The sequence below is a fragment of the Lingula anatina genome, chromosome 9, assembly GCF_051362555.1.
Source record: "Lingula anatina isolate TDL-2025a chromosome 9, LinAna3.0, whole genome shotgun sequence".
NCBI classification, from domain to species: domain Eukaryota; kingdom Metazoa; phylum Brachiopoda; class Lingulata; order Lingulida; family Lingulidae; genus Lingula; species Lingula anatina.
The window spans coordinates 2997252-3017288 of NC_141775.1; the positions used below are offsets into that span (position 1 = coordinate 2997252).

The 20037-nt window shown below is 39.4% G+C and overlaps 2 protein-coding genes across 7 annotated transcripts; one reads left to right on the forward strand and one right to left on the reverse strand.

Annotated features, from left to right (window-relative positions):
* Positions 1 to 2051: 2051 nt before the first annotated feature.
* On the reverse strand, positions 2052 to 10567 carry LOC106179025 (uncharacterized). Of its 2 annotated transcripts, none has more exons than XM_013562511.3 (8): positions 10397 to 10567; positions 5732 to 6045; positions 5411 to 5594; positions 5101 to 5133; positions 4771 to 4893; positions 3891 to 4117; positions 3525 to 3737; positions 2052 to 2812 (listed from the first exon to the last, which is right to left on the reverse strand). In XM_013562511.3, exons 2-8 carry the CDS (start codon positions 6023 to 6025, stop codon positions 2639 to 2641), a joined length of 1248 nt encoding a protein of 415 aa, XP_013417965.2. In that variant the 5' UTR covers positions 6026 to 6045; positions 10397 to 10567; the 3' UTR covers positions 2052 to 2638. The 2 variants fall into 2 exon arrangements, with proteins under 2 accessions (XP_013417965.2, XP_013417966.2); XM_013562512.3 differs by having other exon boundaries at positions 5732 to 6042; positions 10397 to 10560.
* A 1586-nt stretch (positions 10568 to 12153) lies between these two features.
* LOC106179023 (uncharacterized) lies at positions 12154 to 19168 on the forward strand. Of its 5 annotated transcripts, none has more exons than XM_086995861.1 (4): positions 12154 to 12283; positions 16533 to 16711; positions 17091 to 17831; positions 18236 to 19168. In XM_086995861.1, the coding sequence occupies exons 2-4, from the start codon at positions 16539 to 16541 to the stop codon at positions 18939 to 18941; spliced, it is 1620 nt and encodes a 539-aa protein (XP_086851987.1). In that variant the 5' UTR covers positions 12154 to 12283; positions 16533 to 16538; the 3' UTR covers positions 18942 to 19168. The 5 variants fall into 5 exon arrangements, with proteins under 5 accessions (XP_086851987.1, XP_086851986.1, XP_013417956.2 ...); XM_086995860.1 differs by lacking the exon at positions 12154 to 12283 and adding an exon at positions 13135 to 13235; XM_013562502.2 differs by lacking the exon at positions 12154 to 12283 and adding an exon at positions 13592 to 13768.
* The last annotated feature ends 869 nt before the right edge of the window (positions 19169 to 20037 follow it).

Genomic DNA, 20037 nt, shown 5'->3' on the forward strand with positions numbered 1-20037 from the left:
TGTAATCTAAACCTGCCTTGGTACAATACAAATCATGATCACAGATAAAATATATCAATATGAAGAAAAAAGATGGAAACTGAAAATATATTTTATGGTTTGGGTTTCTCTTAGATGACAATCTCATTTGTCAAAGCTTTTGATTTACTGCTCTGGGGTGGGTGTTGTCAAAAAATGAGAAGTAAATGGACGATAACGACGTCGACGGCGTACCGGTTTATTGCATATTCATCTGTTATGACAACAGGACCTACGTGTTCCATAGATATGTGTTTAATTGGCTATATCATCACAAATAATCATCGATATATTTGACCATTTCACTCTCTCAGACATGAGGAAGTCTCCGGAAATACTTCCTTGTACCTTTAATATTAATCTATTTCATTTCAGCATTGCAATTAATTTCTTAACTTAAGGACAATTACCACGCGACTACTATAAAATAATTTTAAGATTCTTTTGGGCCCATTTAAAACGCTACCAAACTGGTTTAATTATTGTAATGTTTAAAGTCACTTCTTGACGGTGGTCTTCTTCGTTAACAGACACGGGGGTGGTAGGTTAATGGTTTATTATGATTAATAAGTAAATTAAACTGTTGTGGAGGTGTTTGCAATGGTTCTTAAATTACAACATCATCATCATCGTCAATTATAATAATGAATTGATCCAAAAATGGAAAGGTGGGTTCCGAGCTGTCCCAAAATCTTTAAAATACTCAACGTATCTATTGATACAGTATCAAAAAGTAGATCACTATAAGTCAGGCACGGTAGTCTTCCATGCAGCACTTGTTCTTGACTTCGAGATATCTGTATATTTTCTCTGTCAATAAGATTCCAAAGACTTGCCCATGGAGAGACGGCATTGCTGGCTTCGTAACCGCTCGACTGAGCTTAGCAAAATATCAGGCCTGCTGCAAACTATCTCACAAATTCACTGCAAATTTGCAAGAAATTCTGCAAAAGCTTGAATACCTTGCCGCTTGAAAAATTTGCCGCTAATTTGCCTTAACATAAAGACTTTTCTTGAAAACCTGCTGCAAACTTAAGTTGTTAAGGCAAATTTGTTGCAAATAAACAGCAATAAAATTGTTTCTTGCAAACTCCAGCAAACTAATTTACTGCAATTTTGGATCAATATAGCTGCAAACGTTTCATTTTGCTAAGGGTGTTGATATGCTGTATATGTTTGATCAGGAAATTTGACGATTTAATGCACACTACAGACATAACGTAGATGAAAATGCGCGTATTATACATTTGTACCTGAAAACCGGTGCCTGGTATCAAGTACTCCTCTTACCTTTATACGTAGACATATATACGTAGACTTTATACATGAATTTGGGAATTCATGTTCCCCTTGCTGTGTTTCCGTCCCAGTTTCTGTGTCCGCCTGCCAAATTCTCTTCAGTAAAAAAGACCAGCAGGCACTTTGCATTAAGTGTTTATGAACAGTGTATGAACAGGTAGACCTAAACGCCGAGTATTTATGTCACTCCAACTATATGTTCATCGATCGCGCTGCTGACTGAATTTCCAATGTGTTTCCACTCCCTAAGCAGCATACCACCAAACAATAAACACCACTAAAGATACATGCGTGCGCTGCAATGTATAAAAGTGTTGCAAAGCCTATATATATATCTTGAATTTAAAATATTGTTTAAGTAAATATTTCACAGGAAAATCGACGCCATCTTGAAAATGATGGCCATCTTGAAGACGTTGTATGATCAGATGCATCATGTAACATATAGCACTCTTATATGTGTGAGCTAGACAATAATTATTTGATAATTTAGCTGAACCAAATTCCACGTCATAACTAGAAAAGCACTCCAAGAGCGCAGACCTCCGCCAAGGCAGCAGTTTTTATTATTATTGATTTAAGGGAAGTATACCTATTTATTTATTTATTTATTGTCAACAATTGGCCCTTTTAAGTTTTTTATAGGATGAAGCTCGGGGCAGAGACGGCTCCAGTCATGCGACATGGAAGAATGCAATACAAAATCAATTTCGCCAAAACAACAACAACAATACTAAATTAATAAATGATTTTTATGACAGCAAAGCCGACTATGAATTAGAATTACATTTCTTAAATTCTGATAATACAAAATTATTCACCTGTCGAGATCATGACTCACAAGGGTCCAAATATCACAGGCATGACGAGCGAAATCATTGACCATCCATTCCAATTTCAGTGTATTCAACATTTCCTCACGTCTCAGTCATCCTTCATTCCTCACACTGTTAGAAATTGCACCTAGGTGGCGCTATTATCCAATGGAAAGGAATCCAAAAACAGACAATGCTAACTCTCTTTAACCCCCATCTTCTCTCTCTCTCTCTCAATGAAAACTATACAACTTACCACACACCACACAGCAGGCACAAATTAAAATATATAAAAAATAAATAATTTCTGTTTATATTGAAGGAAAAACAAATTCTTACTACTTTAAAAATTACCTAACACTCCAATACATAAACATATTCATTTATAAATTGGTACAAGTGGACGGTGGTAAAAAATTCGATTTCATTAAAAAAATAAAGTTAATCTAGTTTATCGTGATAACGGCACCCTTATACTTCTCATCCCAAAACCGACGATCTTTATTTTATTGTTTCTCAGTCTGCGCTCTGTGATCTAAATATACCCCAGGTGTGTCGCCGCCCGGAAGTGATACCTTCGGAGGCTCTGATTGGTCAGAAGTGTCTCTGACATAAGGGGGCGGGGCAATCGCCTGCTCATCCTCCCGAAGATTGACGCGAGACTGATATGGGGGTGGAGCCTAAAAACCAAAAGTTAATAATAAATAATTATAGTAACTGATAAATATAAATCCTTCTCAAATGAAGAGGAAGGGTGTTGTATTGAGAAATATATGACAATGCATTTTTTATTTATTTATCATAATTGATAGCACTTATTTATTTATTTTTTTATTTTTTATTAATATTATTATTTTATTTTATTTTATTTTATTTATCTTATTTATTTTATTATTATTTATTTATTTATTTATTTTTTTTTTTTTGCAGCAAGGTTTCTTTTCCTGATCTAAGGCCCCATTCAAATAGACACAACTCTGCAGGGTTTCTCGCTGAGTGCAATCAGCAAAACACATTAACACGCCTCCTACTGGCGTAAAGTAGAATCCCCAAAAGCTGGAGATCATACGAGTACGTTGGAAACAAGAGGAGTGTGTTTCAGATATGCTGACTGCATTTTAACGCAGAGCAGGGTCGATCTACAAAGACAGTTGGCGTGTCTATTGGAACGGGGTCATATAGGCTACAGGCAACAATTGTCAATTGTTAACCCATTAACAAACAGCACGTTTCAGATTAATGTACTATCTGGAGAAAACCACGGCCAGAGTCTTAAATTTTCGGATAGATGCATCTTCGTACTATCGAGATGTAACGTTCGGTAGTAGACCGACGTTCACTGTTCTTGCGGTGGATTTGAAGAAGAATTGTCAATGTTTCTGAAATACTCACCACAACTGTGAATATATCCTGATGAGACCGGTCTGTCACTATTGGTGGCAACACACTTCTTCCATTAATGTCCTGTCTTGTCGCTTGCGTTTGATTAGCAGACGATCTGTTCCCCCCTGGTCTGCTAAGGGATGCCCCGTTATTTGGAGTGTAACGAACTGTGCCTCCTGCCATTTCCCGCCGAAGTTTCTTCTTTTGCTGGCGATGTACGACCTAATTTACAATATAGATATTTGTAACTAAATAACACATAGTTGGAGAAAGAATTATAAAATATTATCTTACTACTTACCATATTCTTTTTCAAAACGAATGTATGGCTTTCATGTTTATCAAGTCGACCTCGAATACAAAAAGAAGACCAACCTGTAGCACGAAGATAATGATCGCTATGAGAGCCAGAACGCCACCGATGATGAGGATAACCGTCCAGTAGGAAAGGGTTACAGTGCCAAAGCCGTTTTTGTTTGTTCCGCTTGGTGAGAGCGTTCCATCGTTATAGTCAATAGGACGGAAGTAAGCACGGCGAGTTGACTGTGAAGAAGACGAGGCTACAGTGGCCCTACTTGCTTGTCGTGGGGATGTAGTTGTGGCTGAAATAAAATTGATAGGGCAATATGAAAGCATTGGAAACAGCAGTTGGAATTTTGCAAGGCCTTGGTGTGCTATTTTCGTTGACCCCCCTCCCCCTTAAAATGCGTTTGTAAATAAAAGTTTACGCCACATGACCTCGAATGATGTAACGCGTAGTGTGATTGTGACGACACATGAAAGATTGGGGAGGAAGCATTCCTTTCTTACATATATAAGTCTTTTTCTATCACCCTCATCCAGGGCCACTAGAACTAGAAACATTTCTCTGGGTATTCATTTGCTGTACAATTTTTGTACCGTGGGAATTTTGAACAAAATGACGTCATATCATGCACGTAACTGCCTCTGGTAGAGCGTTTATTTCTTCATGTAAACCAACCCCAGTTTGGTAATACAAACATTTAAGCTTCTTCACCTCGTGTACAATAAGGCACATTTAGAGTGTAAACGACAGACACACTGACATAATTGTTTAGTTTGGGTCGCATGCTTTCTTAACCCAACAAACACATTTATTAGGCTTAATTCGATCAATTGAAAAATAAGCATTGTGCCTTTCGCCCTCACGACACCCTCCGTTAAAAATAAGAAAAGATTTAAGACGAGGACAGTTCCGCAAATGTATCTTTAAAGTATGATCGAGTGTTCCTACCTGGGCCACACCTGGAGAGCGTCTCGTCAGAATTGTCTCCACACTGGTCATAGCCGTCACAGAGCCGACTGGTGAGGACACACTCCTTGTTACCGCACTGCCACTGGTAAGAACGGCTACAGCCTGAAATATTAAATATATAAATAGATAAATAAATGAAATAAGTAAATAAGCAAATAAATAAATACTAGTAGATATATTTAGGGTATCTAGCGCAGTCTGTTACAATGTTAAAGCAATTTTAACAGATTGCATGGTAGCGGCCCTCTGGACAAGGGGTATGGTTTCATTCTGTCTGGATGTTTTTTTTTCGACGGGAATTGTACTTACTTATAAACGGCGGTGTTTGTGTGTCTCCGGGTTCTGCAACAGAAAGAAAAAAGTGACTGAGATTCAGAAAGCTGTATTATGGTTATATCTATCTATCTATCTATGTTTCTATCATTCCTCCCTCCCTCCCTCCATCCATGCAGAGTACATTGTCAAGTGCCGGAGACGTCATTCATAGTACGAACCCTTTATTATTTATATATTCTTCAGCCACCCCTTAAGCGCATTTATAACAAAGTTTTAACCTCTCCCCCAGGCTCCCACTTTGCCTTACCGCAATTGCTAAGATAATATGAAAGGCACTACTCACGCCCGGGGGTGGTTGTGTACGACATATTAAACCCATTCCCGGAGATGGAATGGTCACTTTTGAACTTTATTCCAAGCCATCGACTGGAGCTCGTCTTGACGGCGACAGGGGTCGCTGGATCATTGTTGTCATGAGCACAGTGATAGTAGAGCTGTCTTGTATTGCTGCACGGGCCATCACAGATCTGTTAATTAGATCAAAAAACCAATCAATTAATAAATCAATACAATTATTGGTTTTTCAGATTTTGCAATCAAATTATTCAATTTTTTGCAAAATAAATTGAACAAGAACAATTCATAAAACTACCGCGATACTTACTTGGACATAGTCCCTGCACCGTATTCGCCTTCCGTAAAATGTAGCTTCCAGTAAGACATAATTGACGGTCAGTCTAACCCTGTGCCCCAATGGAGCCTGCAGCAACCACACACAGTACTCCTCGTCGTCATAGCTCGCGCTCTCCCCGTGACCTGGTGACGTAATGGTCCCCTCTGGAGTCACGCTGAGGTCAAGGAAGCCCCCGCATGTACCCCAGGTAGAGGTGGTGGCAGCGAGTGGGACAGAAACGAGAACCAGTAAGGCGGCTGTGGTTAGACGTTTGACGGAGAACATGGCTGAATGTATGGGAACTACTGAAAATAAAATGAAAACGATGAAATTACTTTAATTGATATGTGGATTATTTCACAAGAAATGACACTCTGAGTACTCTCTCATAGTCCGGTTGCTTAGGGCAAAAAAATGGCCAAATCGTGACACAGCGGATAAAAGCACCAAATTTTGCATTTGGGTACCTTTTGACATACTAAATCAAATTAGAGCCGTAGCCCATGGAAAGAATTTACCGTTTCGCCAAAAATCCAAAATGGCCGCCAATTTGTGAAAATTTGTAGAAATATGTACATATCTATGTTGATTTTTATCAAATTAAGTATTTTCTCAATGTTTTCCACATCCTTATTACCCATATTATGCATATGTGTCAGATAAGAAACTAGTGGCCTTGGACTTATTGAAAAATCCAAGATGGCCGCCGTATGGCATAGGAATACTAGAACATGTACAAGGGTTAATGCCAACTAGGAAGATGCATTGCCCACTATCTAATTTATTTTGTTTCTTATTACACAAATAATATATTTGTGGTAAGTAACTTACCTTTATTCACAGGCTATTCGAGAAAAATCCAAGATGGCCCCCATATCAAAGGAATACTAGTATACACATAGGACTTCTTCTGCCATGGAGATAAAATATTAATTGATAAATTAGGTTTGTTTCTGAGTATTTTCCACATCTTTTTAATTCACATTATACATATGTGATGAGAATGTTATGTGTATCCTTTTTGAAAACAAAACAAAACAAAATGCCTGCCATTAGCCATAGAAGGTGGGGTTCAGTTAATACCTGCGAGAGATAGGCTTACAAATAAAATGAAGCTAAATTCAGTTGTTATTCTGTTTTTTTTTTTGTTTTTTTTTTTTAGTATTATTATCCCATGATACATATCTGATAGGTAATTAATGTCCATATTTTATCATTTTGGGGAAATCCAAGATGGCCTTCATTTCCCCATAGGAAAACTGGTGCATTAGATTTTATAGGCACTTCTAAGGCAAATGAGGGTAATCATGATATTTTTTCAAAATACTTAAGGGTATACACTTGTTACCCACCAGATAGTGTCTAAAAGTCCAAAATGAATGTGGGAAATACCGAGAAACAAAATTCATTTTATATTGAACCCGATGTCTCTCTGGCAGTAGTTGACTGTACTATTCCTATTGTGAATTGCAGCAATCTTGAATTTTCTCAAATACTCAAGATGTACACTTGCTACACACCAGATTTATAAAGAGTCAGGTTAATAAGGATGTCAACATGTTTAAACATCAAACGGCTTTATTTCATGTTGGAATCAATGTCTGAACTGTTCTATTAATTGACACCTATGTGCATTTGAATGATATATTCCTATGACAACTGGCAGCTATCTTGGGTTTTCTCCGAATAATACTCAAGGATACATACACTTTCAAAACACACAGAGTCTTTCATAAGGATAAATAGGATATGAAAAACATTTAAAAACGACCCAAAGTTATCTACATTTAAATCGTACTCAGTGTATCTCTAGCATTATTTAATTATGTGTTCGAATATTCTAATGACAAAAGGCAGACATCTTGAATTTTTTTCAGAATACCCAAATATACCCACGTGCTACAGACCAGGTATACATCATAGGGGTAATAATAAATGGAATGAAAAACATAAATTATTTTTAAAACAAACCCATGGAAATATAATAGTATAATGAACCATATGCCTCATTAGCAGCAATTGAAACCCACCCATTAGTATTCCTATGTTAAATTGTACGTATCTTTTTCTCAGTATATCCAAGGATGCACACTATTTACCCACCAGATATATATCATAGGACTAATAAGGATGGGCAAAACTTGATAAGCAAACACAAATTCACCCTGGTAGTAGATGAAAAGCCATGGATGTGCAGTTGTAATTCCAGTAGTATTCCTATGGCCAGTGACGGCCATCTTGGGTTTTCTCAAAATGATCAAATATGCACATTTATTACCTGCTAGATATGTATCACAGTGTAATAATAATAATGTGTAAAACACTAAAAATAAACTGAATTTGATAGTAAATTAGCTGGCGTTAGTTCCAACCCTTTGTAATACTAAAAGTATTCCTATTACATATGACGGCCATCTTGGATTTTCTCAAAATGCCCTAGTATACTGTTAATTACTCACATACATATTGTGTGGGTAGAAAAGATGTGGAAAACACTCAGAAACCAGCTTAATTTGATAGTGAAAAACTAATCTTTCCAGTTGCCATTAGTTGAATCCCCCGTATACTAGAATTCCTGTGGCACATGGCAGCCATCTTGGATTTTCCAAAATGCTCAAGAACACTTCATAGTTACTCACCACAAACATGTTATGTGGGTAACAAAGATCTGAGAAACAGACTTAATTTGATAGTGGACAACGTATCGTCCTAGCTGGTAATAGTTGTGCACTAGTATGTATTCCTATGGCTGTTTCTATGGCAAATGACAGCCATCTTGGATTTTTTCAAAAAGTCCAAGGGAACTTGTTTGCCATCTGACATATATGAATAAAATGGGTAATAAGGGTGTGGAAAACTCTGAGAAAATAATTTATTTGATAAAAATCAACATAGGTATGTACATATTTCTAAAGAATTCAATATATTGGCGGCCATTTTGGATTTTTTGGCCAAACGGTAAATTTTTTCCGTGGGCTACGGCCCTAATTTGATTTAGAATGTCAAAAGGTACCCACATGCAAAATTTGGTGCTTTTATCCGCCGTGTCACGATTTTTTCCTTAAGCCACCGGACTATCAGTGTGTATAATGACTGACATGGCTTTCTGCTTCATGGCTTTCCTGCAAGGCGCTTAAGTATCTTTAGAATTTACCATTTGCCTGAGTCGTGAATTGGCATACAGTTCATCTACCTATAGGCCTAGTTTTACCCATTTAAAAAGTGGAGAAAAGTTAGGGAGTAGATAACAGGCATGACCTCGGAGAGCATCCGAAGAAGAGCGATTGTGCGCATCTGATGAATCTGAAGCCACATGTAGAGATATAACAACGGGGAATTTATTTTATATCAAAGTTACCTCAATAACGCACCATTAAAACTGAATATAATGAGTTACTTAACCCACCCAGGAATAATTTATATGTTAAGCTCAGATTCGGTGACAGTAAGATAAAACGGTACAGCCAATGTAAAGCCTTGGATGTTCTGTTCTGTACAATGTCGTGTCACTAAGGCTGAATAACTGTCCGTAATCTAAACCTGCCTTGATACAATAAAAATCCCATATAATATAAATCAATAATTAAGACGTACACAACAGGTGAAGGACCGATATATGAAAAAAACAGACGGAAACTAAATATATATTTAATGGCTTAGATTTCTCTCGGACGATAACCTCATGGTCAAAAAGTTTTGGATTTACTGCTCTGGGGTTGATGTTGTCAAATCATGAGAAGTAAATGGATGACAACGCCGTCGACGGCATACCGGTTAATTTCAAATCCATCTGTTATGACAACAGGACCTACGTGTTCCATAGCTATGCGCATAATTGGCTAAATCATCGCAAATAACCATCGTTATAGTTGCCCATTTCCATCTCTAAGACATAAAAACGTCCCCAGAAATACTTCCTTGTAGCTTTGATATTAATCCATTTCATTTCAGCATTGTAATTAATTTTATTACTTAAGGACAATTACCACGCGTCTGCAACAAGTACGATATATCTTTAAAGACAATTTCAAGATCCTGTTAAAAGAGGGTTCCAAACTGGTTAAATCGTCGCGAGGTTAAAAGTTATTTCTTGACCGTGTCCTGATTCTCTGACAGCGTCCACGCAGGGGCTGCATGGGTTACTGGTTAATTCTGATGAATAAGTACTGTAAATTAAACTACTGTGCAGGAGACTGTAACGGTTCTATTATGTGCACCTTAAATATCATTACCATCACCGTCAATGATAATTATAATAATGAATTGATCCAAAAAAAAAAATGGAAGGGTGGGTCTCGGCTTATCCACCAAATCTTTAAAATACTCAATGTATCTATTGATACAGTATGAAAAAGCAGATTTCTGTGTCATTTCTGTAAATCGGGCAAGGTAACCTTGGACAGGGCGCCATGCAGTACTTGTCCATGACTTCGAGACATCTGTATAGTTTCTCAGTTAATAAGATTCCGAAGACTTGCCCATGGCGAGATGGCATTGTTTGCTTCGTTATTGATCGACTATTGGCATATTGTATATATTTGACCAGGAAGTCTGACGATCTAATGCAGATTTTACCAGTAATGACACTATAGACACCTGCTATAACGTCGATCAAAATGAGTAACTTATACAACTGGAACCAAGTACTCATCATACCTTTATACGTAGACTCCCAAATTCATGTTCCTCTTGCTGTCTCTCCGTCCCAGTTTCTGCGCCCGTCTGCCGAATTCTCTGCAGTGAAAAATACCAGCAGTTACTTTGCATAACCCACAGTGTGTGAACAGGTAGACCTAACTAAACACCGAGTATTCATGTCACAATCACTCCCATTGTGTGTTCATCGATCGCGCTGCAGACTGAATTGCCTAGGTTCGTATTGACTATACGTGCTCTCAGTCCCTAAGCGGCGTACCACCAAACAATAAACATCGTTAAAGACTCATGTGTGCTCTGCAGTGTATTGAAGTGCTGTAAAGCCATTGTAAATTGCATACATGAACATGTACAGGTACAAAGGCAGATTTAAGGAAAGGGTAAGGGTTGGGCTGAGATTTGATTTTCTAAAATATTTTACAGTGCAAACGGGGCGAAGGGACAGATGTTAAAGTGGGACTAACCTTCGTGTCCTCTAGATGTGTAAAATAAAAAGTATAAATGAGCAAAAATGTCCTTTAGCTTGGTAACTGAATTGTAGATGAAAATTATTAAGCAGAAGGTGAAAATTTCCTTCCTACCGTGAGCTTGCAGTCAACATGTACTTAGGTCTTCATCAGACTAACTTTTACACGATTTGCATATACCCTGTGCATGTAGGCCGACCCCAGTTGCAGTGACGACAATTTTCAGGATAAACTTTAAAAACTTTTAAACTTAGGACGACGACCAGGTGGAATGATATACGTACATGTAAAAAAGTGAATGCCGATGCGTGTATTCCTCTAGCTTCCACCTCCTCTTGCGCTAAGTCTACAAATGTGGCCAAATGAGCCAAATGATTAACTTATTGTCATTATATAGGTAAAACAGACAGCGAGGGTTGAACATATGCAGATATTAAGCAAACATCTCAAGGTATGACTACCGATAACAATAAACACTTTTTTATCATTTTTGCACGTTGGCTTCTTTCTTTCAAATTCTTTGAAATTTTCAATAATTTTTAAATGCAGTTCTTTCAAATTCCCTTGTGATTCAGCACGGCAGAATGCATAATGCTAAGGAACATCCTTTACGATTTTGGATACGTTTCTCATACATTGGGAGAAGAAATGTATTACTAGTACCTCAATTATTGGCCTTAATTATTGCATCAATGACATACATATATATATATATATATATATATATATATATATATATATATATATATATATATATATATATATATATATATATATATAAATACAGGTCAGTCACGCTGGTGGATAATGGCGAAACCCCTTCCACCCCAAAGTTTTTTTTTATTTTAAAAGGATATCTATAAACAGTTCACACATTTTAAGCCAATATTTCACAAACTTGAAAGATGTTTTCAAAACAATTTCCCGACCTCTGCAAATTAGGAGAACGTGCCTCCAGTGAGAGGCAACCTGTTTAAAAGAATGATTTATGACACGGGGAATACTGCAATCAAATGGCTCTTTATTACTCACATTACGTGTGAAGTGTTGCCATTTATTCCTTCAAATACATAATTTAGCCACACGTCTTTCTCAGATTTAGACCTAAGCAGTTACTGGGGTATGAGAGTCCGTCTCAAGGCCTGGGACAGTGAAAGTCGCCACAGCCGGGTGTATCCACATACATTTAAATGCCGGTGTAACGTGACAGAGAGTCCCCCATTACAGAGAGTCCGCTTCCCATTCATTTGTACAGGTGAGCCTCCCCTTAGATTTTGACCCACATAGGTCAGGCTAACCCTAACCATTATAACTTTGTGGAGGGCGGACTTTCTGTTACACGGACCCTCAGTTTCGTTACACCTGTAGTGAAAGAGAACACCATTACTTTTATGCGCAGCTGCAACACGGTTGAAATCAGGTATATTAGGTGATCATTAAAAACTAAATCTAAGGTCTAGAATATCAGAACAAGCAACACTTCAATATTAGCGATACTGTAAATGGCAAGTATTACAGGGATCATAGACCCCATTCCCATAGATTTTAGATCGATCTATCCCTGTGGGGAGTCTCACTAGATTACTGTCAGCTTAGCCGGCTTAAGCGTCTGTCCCGCCTACTAAAAGCTGTAAGGGGGTTATTAACTATGGTGCCCGCTCGGCTGACTGCAATTTAGCGTGAACCCCCAGGGAGTTAGGTCGACCTAAATCTTATATCTCTGGATCGATCTAAATCTCTGGGAATGCACCCTATAGAAATGGTAAGCGTTCAACTCCCTGGCAAACACAGAACGTTTTAAAACGTTACCATATCGTTACCAAAGTGTTTTTTCTTTGTTAAATGAACGTTATTGTAACGTTATAATATTGCGTGCTGTGTTAGCTGGGTGTCAAGTTAAAAAGGGGTCTCGGGTGTCTATTTTGGCACAGTTTGTAGGGTTGCAAGTAAAAGGTGTTTTGTTTGGTATGGTGGATCCAGTTACAGTGGGGATGGACTTACCTACAGGGAGCAACGTATGCTGAATCTATTGCGGCTGTTCCGGGGGATTTGATTTCATCCAGAAAAAATTAATTTTATATTTCTGTACCGAATAGGATTTGCATAGGATTTACCTGCATACTTTAACTTTTATAAAATGTTTTGGTTGATACCATTTAGCATACAATATACTAGTACAGAAAAAATTAACGTTTGCTTCTGCCTGGTTTCTACAAGGACAAATATATTTTGCGATTAGATTAGGCATCATGTGTCACAAGTACACACAAATGAATGACGTACACACATACAACCGGTCAGGGGATCTTGCCGGTGTGACAGGAATGGTAGTCCTAGGAATGGAAGTCCGGGGTCCCATATGATAAGTACAGGTTAGGGTTAATTGGAGAATTGGGCTTAGTATATAGGTCGAATGCCACCTATGCAAAGTAATGGGGCCTGCGATTCCTAGCGGACTACGGTACCATTCCTTGCACACCGGCATCAGAATAATTGCGCTAGTTGGTGTTATCTAAAACAGTAATGACATGTATTCGTCCACAGACTCTCTCCCATCGTTTAACAGAAATGCATTATAATTTGTCTGCACAGATAGACGCCGTGTCTAACCATCTTAAAAACAACCCGTATATTAGCTGCATGCGTTCCCATAAACGTGATTGGCGTGATACATGTAAACATAGTCATCAGGTCAAAATTACATAAAACAAACAGGCGTCAAGTCACACACCGCAAACAGACTCGAGGTCCTTTTGTTAATGTATCGCCTCAAGCGATTACATCTTGCAACCTTATTTGAGAAAAGTCCCAGAAGTGATTTTATATGTAGATGCATGTTCACTGTTTTCTACCAGTATAACGGCTTGATATAGGTACTGGTATGTTACGTGTATGCTACGGTCTGGTAAGTAGGTCTAAGATAAAGCCTAATGTCTACCTGATAGGACTGCAACAATGGGGCTGCGCAAACGTTCAGTGACCTTGTTATTGCGTACCGGTATTTGGTATATTTATTTGGACTAGTGTCGGTCAATGACACACAGGTATAGGTTAGTCGTGAAGGACACGCGTCGAGATTCTGACTCGGAAGAACATCCCCTGTGAACGTTTTGCAGATCACGTGTTACAGGTAATGACTTGTTATTGTTTGGCGTACATGTATAAACTCATTAGTAATATCTAGAACATACTGTATATGTATAGACTCATTAGTTATATATGGAGAACATATATGAATGTGACGTTAGTACCTGGAATATTGGTACCCTCTACTGTGGGGCGACAGATTGATTTTCCACAGATATTCATAGATATGTCTCTAGATAAATAGACGGTCATTTTGGTCTGTTGTCAACAGAGAGGGAATATTGGTCAGGGGCGGATTTAGGCCGTCTTCTGAGTCTTCCGGAAGACGGTCAGATTTTCAAGTTTACATTGATGGGTATATAATTTTTTTCTGTCGGAAGACGGTCAAAAATGAAGGATGAATAAACAAAGATAATTTGGAAGACTGTCAGAAAATATCTTTGGGTCCGCCCCTGTTGGTGTCAGTTTATTCCCCCACATATAAAGGAGAACACCAGGCCCGCAGCCAGGGGGGTTCGGGGGGTTCGAAAGAATCGCCCTTTTTGCTGGGAAAAGGTCCAAGTTGGATAAAATTTGATCTAGGTACAAGAAGGTTTTATGGTAAAAGGTCCACTTTTTCAGAAAACGAACCCCCCATTTGAAATTGCTGGCTACGGGCCTGAACACTGTGTGGCGGATTCAGAGTAATTTTCTGGCAGTCTTCCAAATTATCTTTATTGATCAGTTCTTCATTTTTGACCGTCTTCCGACACAAAAATTTAGATACCCGCCAATGTAAACTTAAAAATCTGAACGTTACTTCCGGAAAGTTACGTGAAAAGTTACAAGAGTTTGTAAGTCCACGACTTTCAAGAGTTTTGAGAATACCGTGTAAGTCCAAGATACAAATTCACGTAAATAGTTACAAATTGTTGTAAGTTACAAAGTTTTGAGAATACGGCCCCTGACCGTCTTCCGGAAGACCCAGAAGACGGCCTAAATCCGCCCCTGACACAATAATACAGTACAAGCAAGCAGCCACCATGATCTTACAGGTTAAACCAAACACCTTTGATATGAAAATATGAAAAGGCCTTAAACTATAGTTAGATATCGTATAACACTTAACGTGGATTGCGGCATTAGTTATTTATTGCGTACGCCGGTCTGAATGTAAAACGTACATGAGCCTACCAGGTACCAGTAGGGCCTACATTATACCCAGCATACACCAACTTAATTCGTGCATGACTTACCGGTACAAGTATTTATTACATAAACCTGTAGTGAATGTAACGGGAGAACCGGTGTGACAGAAATGGTAACCCTAGGAGAGGAATTCCGGGCTCCCGTATGATAAGTGCGGGTTAGGGTTGGTCGGAATATTGGGGTTAGTATAAAGGACGAATGTCACCTGTACAAAGTAATGAGAGACGGACTACGGTTCCTAGCGGACTTCCATTCCTGTTAAAGGAGAAGGGTCATTATTTGGCTTTTATAACTTAGACCCCATTCCCATGGACACCATCGGTCTGCGTGGATCGATCCAACTCTGCAGGGACTCTCGCTGATTGCGTAAATGCCAGGTACAGAAATGCTGTTGACTACGAGTACGTTGGAAACAAGAGGAGGCGTGTCATGCAGTTAAGCTGATTGCACTCAGCGAAAGTTACCACAGAGTTGGGTCGATCCACGTAGACCGATGGAGCTTATAGGAATGGTGCCTTTAGCAGGTTTGAATAAACTATGAATGTACTGTATTCTCTCTGCTATGTTCAATATGACTTGACCACAGTATGGGAAAAACAAGAGTCACGCCTTGATAATTATACATTTTGTATATCGCTAACAGAGGGCGACTCAACCGGCTTGTAATGAGAGCATCACACGACTGCATTTGTATTTCGCTTACAAATTGTGCACTGGGCCGATGGACTGTCCTTAACCACGCTTCAGTGCGTTACGGGCTTATTATATGTGCACTTGTCCTTTTGTTCGAAGTACTTGCACCTGTTTTACATCACATAAATCTTATTATCTATTCATTATTTTCATTCATTCATTAGTCTGAATACCAACCTAAATGTTAAAATCGAATTTTGTTTTTCTGTGTAACCAGCGCATTGAAGTAAGATATTTTTGCTGTTGTTATTGTTGTTTTTATCCAATTATTCATCTCCTATTAAATGATAAGGTTTAATTGTGGCATAAATACAAGTGCACGTACGTGTACAACCTCACCTGCCGCTGTGGTGAGGGATTGACATTTCTCATAAGTTTGTTATTGCAGCACATGTAGGTTATAATGACCTGTGTAAATCCTTTAGTCCTGTACAGAGAAAAGAAAAGGCGCCCTGCATTCTAGGTTTCAAAAGACAGTACTCTATACTAAGGGTACACCATGACTCTGTTGGTACTGACCCGCCACCTGTACTATGTACCCGGTAATAGCGCTGTCAGTCATGTTCAGTATTGAGAAGAATATACGGAATTGCCTGACATAAACTATATTAAAAACTTTATTATTGTGATTTCTGTTCGTATGAACAAATGTGATCTAACCATGCAGTATGAACTTTCATATATTTTTTATACAATTTCAGTTCACAATGATCCGAATTCTGCTATCTTTGCTGATTATTGGCCTCGCTGGAAAAATCGAGGCCGCAGACCACGTGTTGGACATGACGTACCCCCTGGGGCCAAACACGACATATTGGCCGGGCACACCGAAATTCCACTTCTCTATAGACTTCAGGAACTTTTCGGCGACTACTGGATGGTAAGTACACGTGTTAATTAAGAGAGAGAGAGAGAGAGAGAGAGAGAGAGAGAGAGAGAGAAGGGTGGAGGGAGAGGAAAATTTTCAAACATGTTAAAATAATAAAATATAAACAAGTAGGCCTAATACGTTAATTGTGTGTACTGTTGTATTGGCCTTCTATTGTACGTATTCATCACAAAGTATATTATCAGTGTCTGTTAGGTGTGAAGGAGAGAGAGAGAGAGGAAAGAAGGGAGGTAGGAAGGGAGGGAGTGAAGCGTTATCCAACATGTAAAACTAATAAGGATATACAAGTAATAAATTGTGTGTCCTGCTTTACTACAGGTACATCGTACGTATCCATCACAAAATTATCAGTGTCTGTTCTATTATCCAGGTATGAGGGGAACAGTTTCTGTGCTGCCACCAATGGAGGGACCAGTTTGGAAGCCCCGTCTTTTCTGATACAAGGGGGCACCACCGCGGATAACATTCCAACTCACAAGCTGATTGGTCCAGCCGTCAAAATTGACATGACGTCAAAAGCAGCCGCTGACCCGGATGTACAGCTGACGGTGGAAGATATTGAGAACTGGGAAACCGCAAATGGACGAGTTCCCGATAATTCCATCCTATTCGTCTACACAGGCTGGGGCCAGTATGTCGACAACCGGACTGCTTTCTTTGGAGACCCCAGCACAACAGAATGGCTAGACCCTCAAGGGAGGTCTTTGCTACATTTCCCTGGTATTTCTCCCGCCGCAGCGTCGTGGTTGGCCTCCAACCGAAAACTTTTGGGGATAGGGATAGACACACCATCTTTAGATTACGGCCAGAGCGTCGACAAGGCTGCAAGTGTCGCCCTCTACAGAGGAGGCATTTACGGACTGACGACGGTGGCAAATCTTGACAAACTTCCGACCAAAGGGGCGACGGTACTGGCATTTCCAGTCACCATCCGGGGGAGTAGTGGTGGTCCCGTCAGGATCGTGGCCTTGCTAGGGAAGACTCTGGAGGTAAAGGAAAGCGATGTTATTGACATGACCTACGTGTTCAGTGTTGATACCACATACTGGCCTGGGGCCGGAAGTTTTAACATCACGTCCGTCGTTAAGGGACCGTCTGGGAATATGACCTGGTAGGTTAAGATGTAGGAAAAGACGCGACGTCTGATTAATTAAAAAATTACCCGGTATGTTAGCGATAGTGAAAAAATTACCCGGTATGTTAGCGATAAAAGTTTTTCTTGCATCTCAGTCATTTCGAAAATATGGTTTTCATAAATATTTCTCTTCCTGCAGAGAACTTTTAGAGTTTTTATAACGAGTGTTGAGAGAAACGAGTATTACTTTCATTTATAAAATAGCTCTCTCCAGGACTTTCTTATATTTTTAAGAAAGGGGAGAATCATCTCCTGCTGTGATTTTACAAAAATGTTTGATTTTTTCTCCACACAGTTGCGTTTATATAATACATCTCCATTATGTTGCACAAGAATTGAATGAATGAAGAATTGAACATAACGTCGTCCTTGTACTCCAGGTTAGACAGAGGCTATTTCTGTACCCCCGAACACGGCGGCAGCCATTTTGACTTCCCAGCTCACATGTTTCGAGGTGGATACCGCTCTCACGATGTTTCAGTCGAGAAAGTCATCGGACCAGCGGTCAAGGTGGACATTCAAGGTAAAGCCAATCAAGATCGTGACGCCCTCCTGTCTGTGGATGACCTTGAGAAGTGGGAAACAGTTAATGGGAAAATTCCAGACAACGCCATCGTGTTTGTTCAAACCGGATGGGGGAGATACTACGGAAACAGAACGGCGTATCTTGGCTCAAGCGACACTCAGGTATGGACCGACTCCGCCGGAAAGTCTCAACTTCATTTCCCTGGCATCTCCGAGGAGGCTGCCAATTGGCTGAAAGACAATAGGAAGATTTCCGGGGTGGGGATAGATACTGCGTCACTCGATCGCGGGCAAACTGTGAACTTTGAAAGCCACGTGGCTTTCTTCAGTGTGAATATCTATGGCGTGGAAAACGTTGGCTATTTAGACAAATTGCCGACGACTGGGACAACTGCGTACATCTTGCCCATGTACCTGTTTGATGGAAGCGGTGGCCCTGCGCGGATCGTCGCCATTAAAGAAAAAGAGGGAAAGGATACTAGTGGAGCTTCCGTCACTAGTTCATCTAGTTTCGTTTTGATAGTTACGATTTCCCTTCATTGTCTTGCTGACTTCTTCTAAACTGCAAGAACGTGAAGTATCCTGGATTGAAACGTGTGGTAATGTAGTAAGTCTAGGTTTTTCTACGGTTTCTAAAACAGGTGCGTGTACATGAAAAATTAAGACTGACTTATTAAAGATGGACAACTTTATTTTCCTAATATATCTGGTAAATCTTGCATTGGACTCATATATACATAGTGTAAACTGAACATTTTTTCTCAATAAAAAGGTCTTGTTTGTCCTAACCGAATTCTTCTCATTTATTAAACTATACTTACCGACTTCTAACGTATGTAGGCAAAAAACAAATCCAAGCCCGTGCGACCAACTAAAGAACATCGGTTGTCACCTTGACGTCCGTTGCACTGATCTTCACACCTATCGCAATCCCTACACTTATATTATCAAAGGATCATGGGCACTCAAAATGTTCGCCGTTTTGAAATAACAAAAAGCGGTTATCGTACTTATATACCTGTCTCCGGGAGACCACCGGAATGTCACCCAGCTGTTAAACAGAGCGCATTTAAAACATGTTGATCTGCAGACTTACGTTTCCAAGGATCAAATATGGCCAGCCCACTTAAAAGGTAGCCTCTCATAATCCCCTGATAGTCTCCCGGCCTCCATACCTGCCGTCCCCTGAAGGGCCTAGCAATAAAACCTCGGGACCGAAATTTATTTCGTTTCATGGCGCGTGTAGAGGCGGCGAGACCATAAGGAGGTTAAGAGGCTTCTTTTTTTTGTCATATTTAGTCCGCAGATCAGTAAGTCCGCAGGTCATCTGTTCTGAATATTCTCATAGTGCCAGTCACTCGTATCTGTTTCCGTACCCCAGTTCACTTTGTGGAGCTATAATAGCAGCCGGCTACCGAGTTACAATTGTTTCAACAGCCCTACCGTCTTCGAAGAACATGGGAGGCGATTTTAAACATAAGCTTTCTTTAATTGGTCTTAATCCAGCATTTTGCCCTTTTAAACAGGGGGCAAGGGATTAAGTTGCCATTTTGCTCTCACTCTCTCTCTCTCTCTCTCTCTCTCTCTCTCAGTGCACATACCGTACAACAATAATAAACAACATTTATAAAAACAAAAACATAAAAAAGGAAAATGA

What these genes read in the sequence shown, in the direction of transcription:
- LOC106179023 (XM_013562502.2), top strand. Translation starts at nt 13,745, where the DNA reads ATGTTACGTGTATGCTACGGTCTG. An exon ending in TACGTGTATGCTACGGTCTG is followed by an intron (nt 13,769 to 16,532) that starts GTAAGTAGGTCT and finishes ATACAATTTCAG; the next exon opens with TTCACAATGATCCGAATTCT. An exon ending in CCGTCTGGGAATATGACCTG is followed by an intron (nt 17,832 to 18,235) that starts GTAGGTTAAGAT and finishes CTTGTACTCCAG; the next exon opens with GTTAGACAGAGGCTATTTCT.
- LOC106179025 (XM_013562511.3), bottom strand. Translation starts at nt 6,025, where the DNA reads ATGTTCTCCGTCAAACGTCTAACCACAGCCGCCTTACTGGTTCTCGTT. An exon ending in GGTGCAGGGACTATGTCCAA is followed by an intron (nt 5,595 to 5,731) that starts GTAAGTATCGCG and finishes TCTAATTAACAG; the next exon opens with ATCTGTGATGGCCCGTGCAG. An exon ending in GCTCTCCAGGTGTGGCCCAG is followed by an intron (nt 4,118 to 4,770) that starts GTAGGAACACTC and finishes ATTTTATTTCAG; the next exon opens with CCACAACTACATCCCCACGA.